The following is a 20,801-nucleotide window of genomic DNA, read 5'->3' on the forward strand; positions in this document are numbered from 1 at the left end:
ATTACGACCATGCCCTTGGAATGCGACCGTAGACAACATGAGTAGTCGAAATGCGGCCGTGAATGGAAAAAAAGGTTGGCCACCCCTGGTCTACTAATACTAATACTGTTGATGGGTCACGCATTATAGGACGCGTCTTTAAAGTCTTAAAATGTTCGTGTATATATTATAATTATAGATGAAATCCCTGACAGTACGATTTACTGATTTCCCAATCAGTTTTGTGATATTTTTGAACACAGACGTTAGATCCGATTTCCGTCCAAGTTCTATTGTGGGATTCGTTCTGGATTTTCACTCCAATTCATGTGCCCCGTGTAGTTTGATATCAATAACCTGCCATCATGATAGCAACTGTCGGCTTTCAAGACATCCAGCGAGGTTTTCGGCGCAGAGGTGCATGGCATTAACGACACCCTCTCTCAAAAACGGCAGAGATAGTTTCATCGGGTCCAGAAAGTGTCTCATTTCCTCAATCGAACATAACCAGACGCCTAAATCGTACAAGCTTACCTTCGGACTATAGGTTTGCGATTTCAAGGCAATATAGTCTCTCATATTTTGGGGTTTTGATGATTGCAGGTATATGTCGTAAGGCTGGTTAAATAGTTCGCATGCTAGGTGTGCGGTTTACGACACGCGTAGAATTCCTCACAACATTCGCCGAGGTTCATGCACTAATGCATTTACGGTAGAGCATTGTAGATTCTACCAAATGTAACGTTGCATGGAATGGTTTCCCGGCGTATCCCTTCCAGGTGTTCAAAGAAATAAGATACCAAGATACGGGTAGGAAAGCAACGCGAAAGAGCTATCTATTCTGATATAGGCGTCACGCCTAGCACGAAAACGCTTCTCGTTATATCTGGTTCAAGTCATTCAATAGTGTGAATTCCTCATTCGTCGCCTGCAAGAAAGTCGGGAATGCCCAATAGTATATAACTCCAACTCAGTAAGAGAAAAGTAACCAGAGCTCAAGTTACATCTAATTCGGAATGTGGTAACATAATTTGCCGCGTAAAGCTTCGATCATAACTTATTGCAAATGATTACTAGGAAGATTTGACACACCGAAGCCTTTTCAAACTAACCCTAATTATAAGAAAACAATAGCTTTCAAAATATCGTACTCGGGTCGTCAGATCAATTCAGTCGCATGACACGCACTCGCAATATGGAAACAAAATCACACAATACATTTTGTTCATCGTATATTCTATTTCGATGTACTGAGCAGGCTGTACATCAATCATTCATAATTTACACACTATGACACCTATAGGTTCTGCGCCTCATTTTTCTAACCCAACATAAACGTGCAGCCCGAATGGTGTGTTGCATTGATGTAGATGTAGCATTGAATCACGGACGATCATAGAGACTTGTTAGTACTGTCAAATCGCGCCACGCAAAACAGTTGAGTTGTGCATCCGAAAGTTTAATCATAGGCAAGTTCTGAGAGTCGGTGACGCATCAACATTGCGAGGAAGGATAATCCGTAAACCCTTGTTTTCAATCGGGATAGGAGGTGAAACAGAGCTATTCGGTAAGAACATAGAATACCGTTGGACTGATGTTTTCATCTGCGATACTGGTTTGAACTGCTCCCAGAGACCCGTAAGAGCAAGGCAATCAAATGGACGAATATTCATTACGAACATGGGATTCTATTGTATGATACAAGGCGATGTTCACGGTCGACTTGACTCACATTAGAATGCATGGCGGTGAATGACATTCTTGGTCGCGTTGATATACAGGGAAAGATAAATCCGAAACAAAAGAATATAGACTTCACGTGGACCAGTGAACAGTTGATGATATCGTTCAAATTCCTCCATCGCATATCAATATATTTGAGGCTCTCACCATCTCTGAAGGCGCAAAGCTGCCAGTCACGAGAGCCAGTAAAATCCAACCAAGTACCGCGCTGTATGGAAACGGATTGTCCACTAGTTGCTTCATTATCATACAGTAGATCTCGTCCCGAAGGAACGGTGTCGTTAATCCAGCTCTAACAAGGAAATGTACCTGAAAGAGGCGGAAGAGTTGAAGGCGATCGCGGCAGTGATAACGAAAAGCAAAGAGTTAACATCTGCCGATAACGTTGCCATTCCGTCGACGGTGATATTGCTGGAGACAGAGGTTATAATGCTTGCGGGGCTAGTTGATATATTACACTGGCCAACAAAATGATTTTGTTTTGGCAGAACATCTAGGAGCCGTTTCTGGCGTTTTCAAGGTCGCTGATTACGAATATCACATTAGTTTTGCCAGATTATCTCTAGAAAAGAAGATATTTATACCCCTTAAAAAGCTTGAAATCAATGTATTTACCCTTGAATATTCCACTTGGCAGAAAGTAAATATTAGAATTTTCTACTTTTTCACCGCGCATAAATAGATAATTGACTATGATGAACACTCACGTCGTTCCCAGTTATTCCATCAATTTTAACATGACCATATCGTAGGCCCCGGTCCAACGTCAATTGTTCTCATTCTACTTCGCTTTGTCAACATGATTCAAAACGAGCATGGGATTGCCCAAATAGCTCATGAGTGGACTGGAGCGCAGATCCGATATTTTAGAGTGCGTCTCGACCGAATTTAGAAGATTTCGGTCAGACAACGATTGGAGTCGATGTAGAAATTTTGGTAGCATGATCCAAGTCGGACGAATGCCGGAGTGACGGTTTTTATGAGCATATGACTGTCGCCAGATTACTTCTTACCGATGGGCCCCTTAGAATTCATATATGCTAGACCACTTTTTTTGCAGTTTTGTTGTGACACTTACCTGTGATTTCCTTCAAGCGAAAATAACAATCAGATCAGGGCCGGATCGGACAATTTACCAATAAAATAAGCCGCTGGACACATAAATATTGATTGGTTGAGAATGTGCGGTAGTCAATTCAGGTCTTTTACTTTATTTTGTAACCTTTACAAATAATACTCAGTCTTGCCGCACCCCAGGAACGCTAGTCTAGCGTTGTCGGTCGAGAACCTGTGTCCTAGTCATGGGACAAGCCAAGATAGTAATTTGAGGCAAGCGATTTTTTCGGAAAAACCGATGAATTGTGACGTAACGAGCGCAGAAAGTGAAGTCATAATAAATCAAAACCATATATACGCTGATTAAGTCAACCCACCTTTTCCAATACAGTGAGGTTCCCGACACTGGAAGTGTTTTTTATGTTTGTCGTCGCTGGGGGTAGAGATTTGGCCGGTTTCTTGGGTTGACTGGGGGTATTGGCATCGTCTTTCACGAACAAAGACTTTGGCCGACTGGCTGACCCCGATTTCTCTTTATTAACATATAAATCGGCAGGTCGTAATAATCCAAATGATCCGCTTGACTTCCTCCAGATTTTCTTCCTTTTTTGGGATACGATGCTACCGATCGACCGATTGTTCTATGAATAGGAACATATAAATAATGTAATAAAAATTATTATAATAATAATATACAACAGATAATATACAATTGAATATTATATTCATATTGAAATGAGCCCGGCACTCGTCAGGGGTAATCGTCAACAATTAGCAGAGACTTGGAAAGAACATTGTACGGGTACATTTCAAGTGTATATTGAAGTTCGGTACCCTTAAGAAGCTCACCAGATAATATATAAAATAAATATATGCCAGCATATTAGTAGATCTAAAAACCACGAACAAACCCACCTTTGTCAATGCGGCATTGTCGTCTCCCATAAAACATAATATAATATTCCAACACGCTTTCAAAATCTGCATGTCTGGTTGAACGAATATATCCGACGCGCTCGAGCGTGATCTCGACATGGCCGTTGCGTCTTCTGCAACTGAAAGTGACGTAATAAATGTCTCCTGCGTTGATTGGGCGTTATCATTTGTACTCAAGTAGAAATGCAAGTAAGGTCATAAATTTCTACTCAAGCATAACTGTACGTACAAGTACAAGTATAGGTAGCGATAACCAAGTGAGTAAAAACGTTTTTCTAAGCCTAGATTTGCAATATAAACTGAAAACGGATAAGTAAAAGTAGTGTAAAATCATAAACCACTTGAGGAAGTAGCGCAAGTAGGCAAACTTACCTAACCACCGCCATTGATGACTGGTCTTGATCACAGGATTTTGACATCGTAGGGAGATATGAGATATAATCGAAACTACAAATGTTCTCGACAGAGTAGTGCGCGAACCTTATTTCGAAACTTGTCGGCATTCACCAACAGCCCCACGTGGGATAATTCTACTGGTTTGCTTGAATGCACCTCAAACCTTCAGTGGTCTGTGGTTGATTGAAAATAGTCACAAGGCGACCAATGGCGACTTTACAAGCGGTGTTTCCGCATCATGGAAACGAGTTATGAAAAAACAAATGTCTGAAAACTGCCCAGATTCAAGTACTGTACCGATAACTTAGTTATCGTTAGCCCCGACTGTGTACATACCTCGAGAAAACGACTTCGTTTTGTCCGTTTGCGGCGATGATGTTACAAGCCGATGACGCCTTGACTGGGTGATCGAACTGCGCCGGCGGAGTATCGCAGAATCGGTGCACACCAGCAATGGCAAATCAGTCTCGTGCTGAAAACTCGCCTTCAAACCAGGCACGAAGAACTGCTGAAATATATTTGATATACCCGGTGGCAGACGGGCATGCCCAAAAGTCACTGTCTCCTTTGTACCCCGCGAGTTGACCTCGTTGCTCCGAGGTTCGTGTTTGGTTGAAGCAGACTTGAGTGGCGTTGGTGGGGTAGAATTACTCAAATATTCCTTAGATACCTCAACGCTCTCGTTTTCGCTATTCCTGTCTACGGACGGGTCAGTTAAACCCGGAGGTAGTTTCTGTTTGATGTGGCCGCGGCCATGCAGGCGCTGCAAAGGAGGGCGCGTGTTTGGAATTTTGATTTGCTCTGGTGGACTTGAGTCTGTACTGGATGAAGTCACGCTCGAGAGATCAGATTCCGAGTTGGGTAAGCTTGAATTGTTCGTGTTCCTCGATAAATGATTTCCCGCGCTGTCGATGTTGTTATTTATAGGGAAGGCCTTCATGGGGCCGTTGTTGTTGTAAAACGGTATCCCCGGTTTGGCATCGTAGACAGCGCCGTTTCGATTAGCGGCCACCCGCCCCTTTTTCAGTCTGAGTCGTAGGACATCCACCGTTGGCTGGGCTGCATCTCCAGCCCCTATACCGCCCTTTACATTTAACCCGTTAGTTCTTTGACCAGGCTCTTTATCGAAATGTCTCCCATTCGTGAGAGGTGGGTTGACTTCGGTAACCTTACGGAAACTAAGTCCCGATACAGGGTCCGGTCCATTAGCCATTGTGAGTGATGGCATTACTTCCCATGAGTGTAAATAGAAGTTATCAAGATGCCTATATAACTTATACCTGTATGTAACTATCTCATAATTGAACTGAAGATGAAAGAAGATGCGGATTACTAACTCACTAATGAGACAAACATTAAAGTGTCGCAGTCAAGCCTCAATGAATTTTTAGGTGTACGTAACGTTTTCCGCTCAAGAATTCGGAATAGAGTTTTCTTAACGTTGGCGGTTGCCGGTTGCCTATTTTGGGCCCAATTCTAATTTTTAAGCGAGTACCGGACAAGTATCCTATTGTTTGCACAGGACGTTACGGTTTCAAAATTGTCTACACACTTCTCGATCAAATTTGCATCGCCAAACTAACGGCATAATAATGGGAGTTTAGTATAGCTGTCGTGATAAATTGGTTCAATTCCTTGATGTACGTTGAAATTGGTATGAAAACCTACCTGTATTGCACTCGGAACCAAGATTCGTGTGTCGAATGTCACGGAATATTTGAGTTTGTATACTTGTACGTGCGCATGTAAAATGTAAATGAATAAATGGGTTTGGTGCGAGGTGAGACAGGGAGACAGATTTGAGGTAATCACATACAGCAGTTGAATATCTAAATAATAACCGAGTAAGTGAGAATTTAACGTTTGGACCGAGCTTTACTACAATATACTGCCTGCCTGAACTTGAGCATACTACCGCGACTGTTCTGCATATAAAGATTCGTCACATCTAAAGATCTCAACCATACTCCTCATGCTGTTTGTTCGAAGTAATGATTCGGAAACCTCTCGCTATCGGCCGTAAAAACCGCAACGGCCTTTGAAGGCCGCTAAAATATGACTAATACACCGTAATTTGTTCAACTAAGGAGGCAGTATCTATTTCACCTCAACTAGTCAAAACGCTAACACAACATGAGGTGCTTTCCTGTACGCATAGAATCGTCGCTCAGACCTAGAGTGCCATAATGAACAATAGTGACGTGAAATTTCTTAATATTTCTGTACCTTAACGCCAAAAGAGGACGACTTGTTATAAATACGCAGTAGCGCATGTGTAAAACATGAAGCCAGACATCGCATCCTAAATATCTTACTAAATCTTTACGGTAGAATCCTATTACCCACCTTCAGCTATACGTAAAATTGAGGAAATAACATTACCACGCACTATGCGACTACGTAGGTACTACCAACATAGTATGAGTGAAGAATATCGGTTCGTCCACACAATACACCACGCACCGCGGCACGTTTTATCTAATGATGCCTGCCATGCTACCACTTAATCTACGAGCAAACAATTTTAACGCAACCGAGTGTCCAGCTTCGAATCCTGAATGTCGCTATGTTGATAAATTCCCAAGATATGCATGTACCGACAAGCCTATATCCCATCAATGAATCAGAAGGATAGCCGCCGGTTATGAGATGCTGAACAGATCACAAGTTATTCGCCTAGGCGAAGAAGAATCGAGCGTGGTTGGTTAACAGTTACGTTTGATGAGCTGCCGTTACTCTAGTCTTAGGAAGTGATTCACAAATCAAATAACAGCACAACAAAACGTCAATGGATTTGTATAGGTTATATTCGGTATATGTGTATGTGTAATATATGTATCACTCTTCACATATTTATAGCACACATGTAGATAGACTAGAGCTACAGCATCTCGACTTTACGTCGGAGTGCGCATGTATATATAAAATATGAGATCCTCAGATAGGTATAACTACACCCTCAGAGAGAATAAAGTACCATCGCCAACTTTAACAGACGATCCAGCCCAAAGATTACCCGAGCTCGGATGCGAGTGTGAGTGCGTGGACAAAACATCACTAAACGATAGAATTTTGATAGACGAAGGTTTCGCGCTCCACGGAGTCTGCATGTCCCTACCACAATCTACCTCGTAAAGTGTAGTAGCCTGTTGGCACCTGTAGTCTGTGCAATGCGCATTTACATTGTACGCTCAAGATACACATTTATACAGCATGGAAGCGTAGTCTCACAATGTTATCCCACTTCTATAGTAATTTTCATAGGGGTAGCTATTCTGTGATGTTTTACCACAATATTCTCAATCTCACAGGAAGCCGAGCCAATATAAATGTCTTGAAACCCAAAATACTGACGACGAACATTAATCCCACTATACTGTTGGCTGAGTTTTTGGGTGAGACAAGACTTCCACACTTATTTACGGACAGGACAAGCCCGGACAAAATCCGACAAGTAACCAAAACGTCAATATTTAGTTTGCCCTACTCCGCTACTAAGGGTGAATTTCTATCGATGCCGATTAGTAATACATAATAAACAACTGTGCTGATAAGGCTAGATTGAATTATTTGGCTGTTCATTGACAAATAACAATTCTGAAGCGTCGGAGTCCAAGGATCCAAAACTAAACCCGCTTAAAACGACTATCAAAATAACTAGTTTCATCTGTAATTTGGACATTGTCACAACATCGCGGCAAATGAAGTAAAAGGTCGTTGTGTAAATTTTATGGTCATGCGCAATGCTACAATTTCACATCATTATCACGCGTAATCATCAAAAATCTATAGTACTATTGGTAACGGATTTAGTAGCGAACCTACGACCTTGATCAAAACATTTGAATTGTCTGCTATTCATGACACAGTATATGTGATATTCGCATGTGGTTGCATTTTCGTAACATATAGATCACATGGATTGAGAACGGGAGCTTTCTGTACGATAACAATCCGCAATAGAATGTCTTATGTTGGCATCAACTTTGATGATTTCTATAAATGACACAAGAGTCACTATTGAAGGTATGTGATAGGCAGGGCCGTAACAGCACTTCGTCAGCCCCCCCCAAAACGTTGGTCTTGGGCCTCCCATATGGTGATAAACCGAACCCCAGACCCCCCTCAGGCTATACGCTGTTTACCGCTACTTGTCATCTACGTTGGGTGTTAGTTTGGTGAGTCAGCTTTTCTCGCCTAAACGCGCGAAGCGCGAGAAAATTCCATAGTTCATGACTGAATCGGTCATTATGATCGGGAATTGCATATATATCGGTATCAATTTTTATCCTCGCTCTGCTCACGTAATCTGATTTACCAGGAAATCTGAGTGAGGTGTGTTTGAAAAGGTAGGACCCCTCAATAATAATTAAACATTTCCGGGTGTACACCCGTTGGCAGGAACGAAAAAGCATTTCGTCAAGCCCCCACCCACCCCCCACACAAATAAAAAATAAAAAACTTGAGTCTTGGGCTCCCACAGGATGATAAACAGCCCCCCATCACGTTGTTCGCTTTTGCCACGAAATTATAATGGTACTGACTAGTAAGCCAGCGTAAAGCGCAAAATTTTCGATAATTCATGATAAAATCGGTCAAAAAGATCGGGAATTGCATATATATTGCTATCAATTTCTTGTCCTCTCTGCTCACGTAATCAGATTTATCGGTAGAGCTGAGCGTGGTGTCTTTGAAACTGTAGAGCCCGTCAATAATAATTGAACATCTTCGGGCGGGTGGACCCGTTGGTATGAATTCGTTACATGATGTTATTTCGTGACCTCCTGTCTGCTATATCAAAAAATATAGAAACGCCCAAACGTACTAAACTAAAAGATCACACGATTTCAGATTGGTATTTCTTCACTGGCATATAATCTTTCCCTGCCGTATGGTATTTGTCTTGTGAGGTTCAGACTGCCAAGACAGGAACATTCGGCGCCAGTCATTTCGGAGCTTATGGACAATTAAACCTATATGTATTTTGTATATATAACGAAGTTTTCGGTCAGCATAAGGGCAGTCCTTGTCGGCCAAGGTTTTCTCGCTGCCGATCGTTCTGCCACACTTCTTGGAGTCGCATGTTACATGGCCTAAAACTTTATATGTGTTGGTGCGTCGTGGCGCGATAATGCTCAACGCCGATATGCCCATTTCTACAAGTGTTGCGTATTTTTTCTTGTGAGAAGAGTACCCAATAATCAAGAGACTTTATAACGTAAAATCGCGCTTAGCGCGAAAATTTTTTGAAAAAGTTGCATAAATTTTCAGAAAATACTCTTTAATTTATGCTAATTCACGAAATAATTTTGGGCCCCCTTCGAGCTCGACCCCTCCCAATTGGGGGGTTTGGGGTGCGGTAGTTACGGCCCTGGTGATAGAAGGTTGATATTGCGATGTAATGAGTGCATCCGTAGGGCGACGATAGCGAAACTGCAAGTTCTGCGAATAATGATCACTGCCCTATAGTAGCATAGATAGACGTATACTAATTACAGCGTTAATAAGCCTAGATCGAGTTCATTAAAATTGTAGCTGATGACATACAGGTACAAGTACAAATCATGATCGTGTCACATATTGCGACCGAAAGTAGTTGCCCGGAGGTATATTCGTTCCGTATGTTTATGCCAGAAAGGCGCACAAATCGGCAACGGAATGTTCGTATTTAGCCGCTCGTAATATACCAAATTTTCTCCAAATTGACAGAAACTTTCCTCGCAATCGGTCACGATCTTCTAATCGTTGATAACGCTAAACCGAAGAGCAGTGAAAACCAGATCCTGTTATACGGAGATAGGCGGGGGAAATTGCGATTTCAATTTCGTAGAGAAAGTAATCGTGTGCCCAAGAAGCGGAAAATCGCAATGAAATGAAATTATGAATACGCGCAAAGCGTGTATCCTTTACGGGGTAGTAGTCTGTGAGCGTAGTCCTAGCAGTTATAACATAGATATACTCGGTGATGCCCCATAATAAACAGCTGCCCGAGGCAAAACTCATCATTCCAAATAATGTTGTCCCTCAACAAGCCATATATTACCCCATAGATGGGGAATATTTAGAAAAAAAGTCAGCGAAGTCCCCAGCATCTTCGTGGCGTGAACTAAGGAATAATATGATGCCATATAACCAGCAGTTCATATGGATACCATAATCAGACGCAGAGCACCATAATGCATTTGCTCCCGCAAGTGATCGAAACATGTTTCTACGACGGAAACGACCAATTCCAGAATGCATCATCACCTAGGACAACTCGAATACACTCTTTCAGTGAAAAACGACGGGCGGTCTCGCGTCGGATAACTGTCACTATGTCGCACCCTACATCTACTTCTAAGATCTATGTCATATATTTGCCTCCTAGCTGACAAACCCACATTCTATGTAGGTAGATTGTACCATGTACTGTACTGTACAGTGTACGTTACAATTACATGTCATCTCATCAGATCTAAATAATTGTCAACAGAATTCATCTCCTGATTTGAACCGCGCGCGACTCTTTATCAGGGTGAACATAATCCTCCGACTTTACAGCATAGCATTCTTAATGGTTCGGTAAGTTGATACAAATAAATAACCTACACTTTGATCCCATCTACCAATCGGCAAGCTCCACACTTAACAGTCCACCAACCAATCGATTTCCTTCACCTTTGAATATCCGTTGTTTTATCCACTACTACACACTACATAATACAATCCTACCACCCTTCTACGCTATGGTTCCAAATTGTTGTTAGAGCTCAGAAGCTTCAGCTGCTTCATTAGCTTGGTTTAACAGACCCGAGGCCGACAGGTCTTATCATCTGTCTTACTCCGCCGATAGCGCTTCAAGACTGCTGTTCTATGTTAAGAACTGTTTGCAGCGAAATCTGTCATCTAAACGCATTACGTCACGGCGAAACGAATCTGAGGAATTTGTCTCGGAAGAGAAAGAATGGAACTGTATCGGGCTAAGTTCAATCTTAGTAGTATTGCGGTATCAGCCATCAACCAGTTGTAAATATGCGCCATATAGATCGCGGAATTGTGCTGTCCAAACGCATAATTGCTTGTAAATATGACATCATCAGTACGATTCAATGTGCCATTCAGAGCGGGTTATTATGATAAAACTATAAATAGTTATTATAATATTTCTACGCAATATCGATCCTCACGCGTGAATGAATAACAAATGTTATCAACAACTTTTAATAATACCGATCTTAAAACATTATTACCTAATAATAGTATCGCGACGTCGAAGTAAGCAATAATTTATATAAGGAACAATTTCAATCATGTAGTAGCGTCACTTAAGGAAACCAAATATTAGAATTGGAGGAAGATCCCTTCCCCCGAATCGCTAGCCGCGCCAGTAGTCACCCGTATGCCAAGCGAATTGGTCTTGAGTGTATTGAAATCTATAGACGTGGTTGAGAATACTTCAGGTGGTCCGGGATTTATCAATTCGTATCTGACGCGGAGATAGATCCCCTGATAACGCAAAATTCCAATTAAATTAAATATTTCGTAATATCTATCTAGTGCGGAGCTTATTCAATATTCAATGGGGGTACGAACATCAATGAGGAATTACAAATATTCGTCACGCGATAGATAACATGGTATGGAGTGTCGGCTGTACGTTAGGGCTGTTCAAAAATAACTTTTTTTCCCGGATTCCAGCCATTCACTGATTAAATTGTCAGGTTAACCTAAAAAACGCTGCACACCAAATTTGGTTCAATTCTAACAGGTATAGGACTCCGCAGATCCAATTAAAATTTTTAATTTATTAGGGAAAATTTGAAAAAAAAAAATTCAAATTTTTTTGCCAACCCCATCAAATTGTTGAGCTGTCTTCAAAGACAATGCAAAACAAATTTGACTCAATTTCGACCAGTAGAAGCGGAGTTATGTGAGTTTTTCGATGATAATCCTCGGGTTGGTAGGCCTATACGTAGGTATTAGTACAAAATAGGTTTAGGTAAGGAACCAAACCAAGCGTAACAATGCAAGGCACTTTTGTGAAGTAGAAAATAGTTTTGTGGTATGTTTTCATCCCTTATGAGTGAAATTGTCGTGACAACCCCTACTGTATCACGGTAACAGAATATATAGCCCTATACTTTCGAAAATTGCACCAATCTGTAGCGGCATTGGCCATTTGGCGTTGATCGCAAAAAGCACGAGATCGCAGATCAAATCTACTTTCTGAAACTATATTATTAATAATCGAAATAATCGTGAGATAATATATTTTCATCCGTTAAATACACACACACAATGTACAATGCGATGCAATGAACAGACAGGAGGATGCTGAAACGACCAGTTACGGTCTTTTAATCTGGCATCGCACCTCGGCCTAATGGTCGATGTCAATTGTTCAATGTTAATCTTTATTCGGCTCTTTCTCTTTTATATGCTCTTTCTTGTTCTTTCCATTCGCTTCTTTGATTACCCCCTTCATCGGGTCTTAATCTCTGTTTTTTTTTGTCGCTGTAAGAACGAGCGACACAAGGGAGAAGCAGCCCAGATAAACCTCCTACGCTTCGGAACGTTCTACTGCTGAGAATCGCCCGGTACCTTGAGAGTATTGCTGGCGGCGGCTATCACCACTACCACCACCAACTCCCCCTTTTCAGGCCTTCTTTCTACTTCTACATCAAGTAGTTTGACATAACTCTGAAGTTGCTACTTCCACTTCTACTTATGGAGTAGAAATTTTCGGCGTTACGTCTACTTCCACCTGAGCTGCAACGCTGACTACGGTGACCAACCCTGTGTATAATATCCAAGTCGCTAATATGCATTTGACTTCATACAGCGCATCTTCCAGTTCTTTTCACCCAGTAATCCTGCTGATAACGTCAATCCAGAACCAAGAACGAACGATCGGATTCGAAGCTACACGGATTTGTTTAGTCGGAGCAATGCGATGGAAATGAAGCTCAGCAGCGGCTGCTAGCGAAAACAATATACGTCTGAAAGGTCCCATCTACCATCTTCTTTCCCCTTGAATATTACACTTGCACTCCGGCGAACCGAAGCACTCCTTTTCTTCGCGGTAATGCTGATTCATCCGTAAGTCATACAGTACTAGACAATATCATATATAGCTATCGAGCCGCGAGCAATTTTATATCAAGTGATGGTAATTTTTAGTGGTCCGAACAGAGACACCTGTCAAGGTTATTACAAACGTCCAAATTACAGGATTTGCATGCGCATTGCACAATCCCTACCTTATCTGTAATCATCAACTATATGTATAGTTGTGCTGTAGTGTATAGTTGTAAAGTATGTGCGTGGGCCAAGCGACAGACGTGATGTAAGAAGATGCTAGGAAGTGGGGGACACCTCCCGAGCGAACATCCAATAACGTCAAGTTACAATGATTACACAACGCATAATTGTAATTGAGAAGTGGCAATTACTGTTCCCGTTACTACTGCAGAAAACTGTTCCTAGGAACTCGTCATTCGTCAGACAAGGCGATTGTTGTTTTTCATCGGGCAAGCTCCAAGATGTAGGGCATAGGCATTGGACAAGCTGCTGCGTCTACGTGATTTTCTGTTTATGTAGTATTATTGTCAGGCCCGGACGCAGATTAGATAGATGCGTAAGGTACATCGGGCGTAGCGGTTATCACTGGATTTGATATAACCGGGGTCTGCGTTGTCTATGCTGTCGTTTATGAACTTCAAGTATCGTGAAACGGAATTTTGTCCAACAGATTTTAAATAGCAAGACTGAAAAATTCGAGTTTGTATTTTCCGTTGAGTAATAAAATCGTGGTATGGCTACGAAATCGACGCCCTCTACGAGCTTGCGTGGCGAAAGTAAGTGAGAAAATCTTCCGTGCTTTCTGTCCTCTTCGCGCCGTTTATGAGTGTTGTCCAGACGCGATACCTAACGACGGCTCGGGCCACATTATGCCACAATGCTAGTGTATATGCTGAGTTTTTAAACGTCCCCAAATGCATCAGAGAGCAGATAATATATAATAATCTCTTAAAATCAATATCATCCGTCCCTTTGCCAGCAATTTCGACGAGGACTTTGCAAGGGAATGTAAGTACACGCCTTAAGGGTCTAGGGCAGCGTTTCTCAACCGGGGTTCCGCGAAGCAATTTCAGGGGGTCCGCGAGACCTTTAAATTTTTAAACTGGTTGATAACCTAATTTTGATTTGATTTTTTAATTTGATAAAGCATGAGGCAGTTTTGCACCACAACTGATAAAACCTCATGACTCGTATCATAATTAATAATAATCTGACATGGAATATCGTAGTGCGGAAATTCATTTTCATTGCGAAATTTCCAATTACCTACTGCTACAAATATATTGCTGTTTAGAGACGTTTTGTTGGGGTTTGTGGAAAAAAATATAAAATGGAGATGATAAGGTCAATCAGGGTGACTTCGTAATGTTTGCGAAACCTTCTCGATTTGAAGTTGTCTCATCAAGTTAGTGAACAGTCGTTTGAAATAAAAATATCTAAAGTATTTCCCTAAATTGTCTGAATGAAGGGATTGAAACCTCGCCACGAAATCCATTTTATTCTGTGATATATATAACCACTATTTGAACAGCTTCTAGGAGGTACAGAACTTCAATATACAATTGAATAGTATGTTTATATTGAAATGAAGCCAAATATTTTCGGCTGACACTTGTCATAAATGGACAATGATATACCTGCTCTTAAAGCTCGGCTATCAGATTTGGCGCATTCGTATTGCGGATGCCCTATAGACAAGGCTGATTTATTGATGAACAAGGAGTGTTTACTTGCTATCAAAGCATTACGCTCCAACCCTGAAATTCATATCAACTGTTATATTGGTATGCAGTCTTGTCTTGTTAATGTTCAATTGTTCATGGTCGAAAATGTTTGCTCGCAAATGTATGTAGAGTAGACCCGAACAGAACAAGTCGTTTCATGACAGTCTTTCTCCGGCTGGAAAACTTGGATTCATTCTTTGCCGCATAAAATTTGTCTATACTTTTAGATTAGGATTTCACTTTGACGGAAACTCTCTGCGGGCCGATCAAAATGCCGTCACGGACCGAATCCGTATGTTGCCCGCGCCCGCGCTAGATGCGGGACGTGATATGTTCATAAAATATATGTTTCTTCAGTTTGGTGCCATAAATGTTGCGATCACACCAAAAGTATCGCCGGAAGCGTTATGCGTTAATATTGCATTAGCCTCCATCTATCTTTGCGGAAATTGTTTTCGGCACTCCTCGTTCATATCAAAACGAAGACACTGAGTTTCAAGACAAGACCACGAACTTCAAGAAATACAGCAGATAAATTTGCTTTGAAATAATAAAAGTCAACCAATTTCTACATAAATAGTATAATGTTATTTTCAAGAAAAATCATTATTTTGCTGTTTATCACAAGCCTACAGTTCATATTTGCACAAGACAGATGAAGGTTGCACCATAATAGAGCTAAAATCGAACTAAAACTTGAGGGGGTCCGCGAGAGTCCGCGAGGGTCCGTGACGGTCAAAAGGGGTCCACGAAGCCAAGAAGGTGGAGAACCACTGGTCGTTGTCTGCCGGTGTCCACTCTCACGGAACTAGATCCGCCACAGCTGGAAATATCTTTATACAGAATTTAGCCGCTAGTGTGTGTCAGAGATCCTTAACTTTTGTTGGTCCAAGGATTTGGAACTCCTTATCAATAGAGCACAGAGGTTTGTCATTTGCATCATTCTGTCGTAATTTTAAGTCTCGGCTCGTTTCTACATATTGAGACCTGAGAGTATGATCTGGTATTTATTTTGAACTAGTGTTACAGTTTTTTTTTCTACTACCACTGTTTTGTGTTTGCTTTTTGTTGTTTAATCTTTTGTTGAAGTGTTACTGACCGACAGTTGCATGATATAAATGTACTAACGTTACGCCTTGACTAGAGCTGACTTGAAGACTACACATCTTGATGTGGTCGTATCGCTGTGTTTGTCTTTTTTACATATTTGTGTGAACTCTCATCGTACGAATAAAGAATCTGTCTGTCTGTCTGTCTGACTATTGCTACATGGATGTTGAGCAGAGTATAAAACGGGTTTCTATTCTATAGTTATCGATATTACCACTTAAATAAGTTGTACAATATAGGCCTAATAGTCAACACCTCGTTCGCACGGATATGGTTTTTATAATACAACAAACATGTCAAACCCAGATGGATCACGTACGCCTGCTACATTTATGACAGTGGACAACGATGCATTCTTATATCAATTTTATTGATTAGTTGAATAAGGACCATTCGCTGACCACTACCACATGCAATGTATTTCGTTCATGATGTTGTGTGATTGCGGGTCATACTCGCAGCAGACAGTCAAATATTACCAAACGGAATGCTGCTTATTTCGAGCAAACTTTTGTAACAAAGCCTGTAAGCTTTTTGAGATTGGCAAGGTGCATGCTTAATTGCTTATTTAGTGTTGATTTTTTTAAAATGCTGCCAGCGCCATGCATAGTCAGGTCCGAAGTTGAAATGCAAAGAATTTCAACCGGAGATGTTGTAATGACGTGAAAAATTGCAATATATTAAAAAGGTTTATAGTGAAGAACCTACCAAGGTTCGTTTGTGAATGTGAACCTCTAATTTGTGAGGTTCACCACACACAGAACGCGAACGTAGACCGCGCGTTCACACCATCCCTAGTATAAATAGTCTGAAGAAGTCCGTGGCGACTAGGCAGTCAATCGCCGCTGCCAGTTTCCGAAATCGAAAGGTGCATCTTTCCGAATTACGCAGAATGACTAGCTCCGACAGAAATATATGTAATATTATAAATTCAATCTTTTACAGTAATACTGGTGCTGCATCGCCGAGTCTTTCTGATAATTTCACTCGTGAAATAAATGCGAATTGATCCAACTACTACTTTCAAGTTTCTGCTCGTGTTTGTGAAACTATAGCCGCGAACCGGCAAATACGAATATCAGATATCACACATATATATATGTGTATTTGGTATATGTATCACATATGTCCGAATCCCTCTTGTGGTGTATCCAACAGAGCAAATAAGATTTACTAGGCACTAATAATGAGCGATAGTTATGTGATAACGACATGTTGTTGTTTTGTGGTATTCATGCTGTTTGTCGACTACTATGGTAATTTACACCAGGACAATTTTCTTCATTTTTTTTTCGTAGCTGCCGACTTGTAGCACGACCCACATCTACGCTTTTGACAAGTTATTGGTGACTGGGAGGCATAGGGACTTGGTCCTAACACTGCTGACCAGTAGACCACTGACCACTTCAGCGTACAATTACAGGTCACTCAAGTTAATCGGACCACGACCTGGCATATCGATAGCGCCTTCCATCACATGACACCTCATTTTGTCGCTTGTCCTTTTGAATTATCCTCCTACTTTTCAGTGTGCGTGCCTCCTCTTTACACCGTCTACAGGCCAGCGATTCCCAACCGCGGCGCAGGGATAGCCTTTTTACAGCTCTGACCTCTAAATATGCCACAAAATATAATAGACAGCAGTTGTTGTTGTTTGTTTCTATGAATAGTTATAGTCAATTTCTGTATATGAATGCTAAAATGAGGGATACTATAGTTCTGTTTAAAGCCGTCCAAGGCCGCTTCTGAAAATTAGGTAGAAGAATTCTTGCAGACTAGCGTCAAACGCATGGACGAATAACCGTCAGACAAGGATATATCTTGAGTTCAGATAGTCATAGACCTTTATCGTCTCTGTGAAGAGTAAGTTTCGGCACAATTTTACTAACATCAAAATAATGGATCATAGTCAAGTATAAATTGGAATAAGTCCAATATTACTCATCGTTATATTACCCGCGAACTTGTGCATTAAGAGCTGGAAGGTATGAAGACTGAAGAAGAGCTATCATATAACGACATAATAGTATATTGTAGTAATTACAAGCATTTTCAGTTTATTTCAATGTATAGCACCCGCCAATCTGCGTCTATCTGTCAATGCTAAAATAACCGATATAGAATCTTTGTGCATGTGTATGTTTTTGAATTAGCTGGATGGTGGGAACCAGAGGTAGGCTATGGTAACCTTTGAATTTTCGTTATATGTAGCCTACTCAAGTGTTTTCATGCAGCTCCATACGTACTCTGAAGTTTGAAATGCGGCTCCGACATCGGAAATGATTGGGAACCACTGGTCTAGGCCTAGGTGGGTCTCGGATTTCAAAGACTACTCCAAGTCGTTTCGACACCTTTCATTGTATCGCAGTCTTTTGAAATGATACATCTATTCGGATGCTATCGATAATCCGTAATCTCCTTTCAGATGCGGACAATTCAGATATATCATCGGTAGTGTCGTATCTCGGCCATCTACTGACAGAGACGGAGGCGGGAGCGGACTTTCGGGACGCTGATAGGGTATTGCGGGCACTGAAGGAAGTGACGAAGTACATCGCGCGATATCAGCTCTTCACATTTTCCCGACTGACTATTATGATCGATGGTCTTAGGAGGAACGACTACCTGGTATCCGCAGTGGTGGTTGCATTAGCCCGGATTCACGTGTTGAAAGTTGGAATAGCGAACCAGAAGGTACCGTTTGTGAGTTTCCACGCTTACGAGGTTTGCCAAATGTGCCACTTGCTGCTTGAAAAAAAACTGAAAAGAGGCATATACCATTTCTTTGTAAAGACGGTGTGCATGGATCAGTTGAGCGGGTTGGACGGGTGGCTCGCCGCCTTTCCCCGTATAAATTCTAACGAAAGAGCGGCGGAAAGAGCAAATTGTTTACACTGGATCGGCCACCTTTACTGCAAAATGCAAAACCACGAGTTGTCCGTCGCTACTTGGAAACTAGCTATACAAATATTGGAGGCGGAATTCGGAAGCTTCGTACAGAATTTCGCGATATACGCACATCTGCATTACCACATCGGCTGCACGTATGCGGCGGTTCAGAATCGTAACGGGGCCTTGCAATACTGGTCCAAGGCGGCTAGCTACGTCGAAGAGGCCACCGATTTCCGGAGTGCTGAGCGCAAAGTGAGGTGCGTGAATGAATTCAGGTCGCGTAGGGACAAACTCGTATGCCCGCGACGAAATCCAGGCGTTGGTCGGAACGCACAGAGTTGAACACATATTATGTATGTTATTCGTAAGAATCTGGACGTTCTCGGACGTGTTACAATGCGTGAATTCTTGAGGTTAGCACAGCGTTAGTTTTTTAGGTGTCACCAGTGCTGTAGTCCTGTCACTGTGGGACCGAAGTATATGCTTGAGCGAGTATGAACTGTCGTCGTCTCTCTGGATTTTATGCAGAGCGGTCACAAAGTTCTACGCAACTGTTAAAAGAGACTTCGAACCGCCTAAAGTATAAAACGAATGATATGAGAAACTGAAGTATTTTAAAGAAGTACATTGGAACAAAGTGTCGTTTCCTTAGTCTGTGTCAGTTTTCAAGTCTTTAAGGAGCATCTTCGTGGCTATATAGTGCAAAATGACTACAATGGCAACGAAAAGGCTGTAGTGTTCAAGATTATAAGCTGACACCGTCGCGCAGTATCGACAGTTTTCACCGGAATTTCGTTCATGAAAGAGTAGTGTCCCGTTCACGCGAAACCCCGATTACCGTGATTTGATTGCTATTACTGCGTGATCGTGATATTACATCTTCTCGTTACCGAGGTTCTTTTGTGCAGTCGACTCATAGATATCCCTGAGTCGACTTTTATGCAACGTACCAGAAGGAGCGTCGTGGTTTTAGGTGACACGCCTTGAAAGTAATGAGAATCCATCGATTTACTATACTTGATATTTGACAAAATCAAGAACGTAAACAGCAACTGTCTATGCTTCTCACCCTGTCGAAGTAGAATCGTAGTACATCTGAACACATAATCGCTCGAGTATAAGTGTTTTACAGTATAGAATAAAGCCGGTAGGAATACCGAGAAAACGTGGAAGGACCATGTCGCTGTCCATCTCTGATTTTACACTATAGTTAGGGTTGCATTTAAAACAAACATGTTTGAAACAACTCTCTTGTTTAAAACATGTTTTTTATTAAGCCATGATGTCACGAATATTCAATTGTGACGTCATCCTAAATTGACATTTGACAATTGAAAATATACGATGAATACAGCTCGAAATATCTACGTACTATATAACTGTTGAACCGACTATTTTGAAGGTTCCAACGATCCCATATCGTATACGTCTGCTCTATCGGGTGGTAATCGTCCGTAGGCTCACATAACATGTTTTTGGAAAGTATTTACACAATTACGGCATAATGATACAAGTTGAACAAAAAGACAATTTTTTTTAAAAAGGCTTTTGTTTAAACAACCATTTGTTGTAAATGCAATCCTTCGGTAACATCTCGTTTCGATTTTCGGTTAGTTATACCCAGGTTAGTGCCCGTTGTCGTTAACTGCGGATTTCCATATGTCGTTCGCCAGTCTGTTCACTTGTAATAATTATCCCTAACGATGAAACTTCACTTTCGCATCCCGAAAACGATCACCATATCAGGTTCCGGAGCAGGACTAGAACGGGGTCACTGGAATGGGTTGGGACATACCATAAGATGCTAAACACGCGCATTACAAATGTAGCGAAGGAGACGGATATGTCTGGATAAAGGTCGGAATGCGGCTACAATATAGTTTAACTTGTGAGAGCCCGTCG

General features: G+C 41.5%; 2 protein-coding genes across 3 annotated transcripts in view; one reads left to right on the top strand and one right to left on the bottom strand.

Moving 5' to 3' along the window:
* Nucleotides 1–8,148, bottom strand: part of LOC145456059 (uncharacterized) — a 29,877-nt gene extending 21,729 nt beyond the window's left edge. The window contains exons 1-4 of one of the 2 annotated variants that reach the window (XM_080334092.1): nt 4,447–8,148; nt 3,694–3,827; nt 3,156–3,419; nt 1,870–2,031 (exon numbers count right to left, since the gene is read on the bottom strand). In XM_080334092.1, the coding sequence (XP_080190218.1) occupies nt 1,870–2,031; nt 3,156–3,419; nt 3,694–3,827; nt 4,447–5,338 (1,452 nt within the window). In that variant the 5' untranslated portion in view covers nt 5,339–8,148. Of the gene's footprint in view, nt 1–1,869; nt 2,032–3,155; nt 3,420–3,693; nt 3,834–4,446 lie in introns of both variants that reach the window. The other variant, XM_080334091.1, reaches the window with a different exon arrangement.
* Nucleotides 8,149–13,810: 5,662 nt separating this feature from the next.
* LOC145456061 (uncharacterized) lies at nt 13,811–19,296 on the top strand. The gene is made up of 2 exons (XM_080334094.1): nt 13,811–13,949; nt 18,433–19,296. Exons 1-2 carry the CDS (start codon nt 13,907–13,909, stop codon nt 19,239–19,241), a joined length of 852 nt encoding a protein of 283 aa, XP_080190220.1. The 5' UTR covers nt 13,811–13,906; the 3' UTR covers nt 19,242–19,296.
* The last annotated feature ends 1,505 nt before the right edge of the window (nt 19,297–20,801 follow it).

The sequence above is a fragment of the Botryllus schlosseri genome, chromosome 14 (genome assembly GCF_051294905.1).
Source record: "Botryllus schlosseri isolate E-star chromosome 14, Bs_hap1, whole genome shotgun sequence".
Lineage (NCBI taxonomy): Eukaryota > Metazoa > Chordata > Ascidiacea > Stolidobranchia > Styelidae > Botryllus > Botryllus schlosseri.

Coding starts and splice junctions, on each gene's coding strand:
- LOC145456061 (XM_080334094.1), top strand. CDS start 13,907: ATGGCTACGAAATCGACGCCCTCTACGAGCTTGCGTGGCGAAA. Junction 13,950..18,432: donor TACGAGCTTGCGTGGCGAAA/GTAAGTGAGAAA, acceptor ATCTCCTTTCAG/ATGCGGACAATTCAGATATA.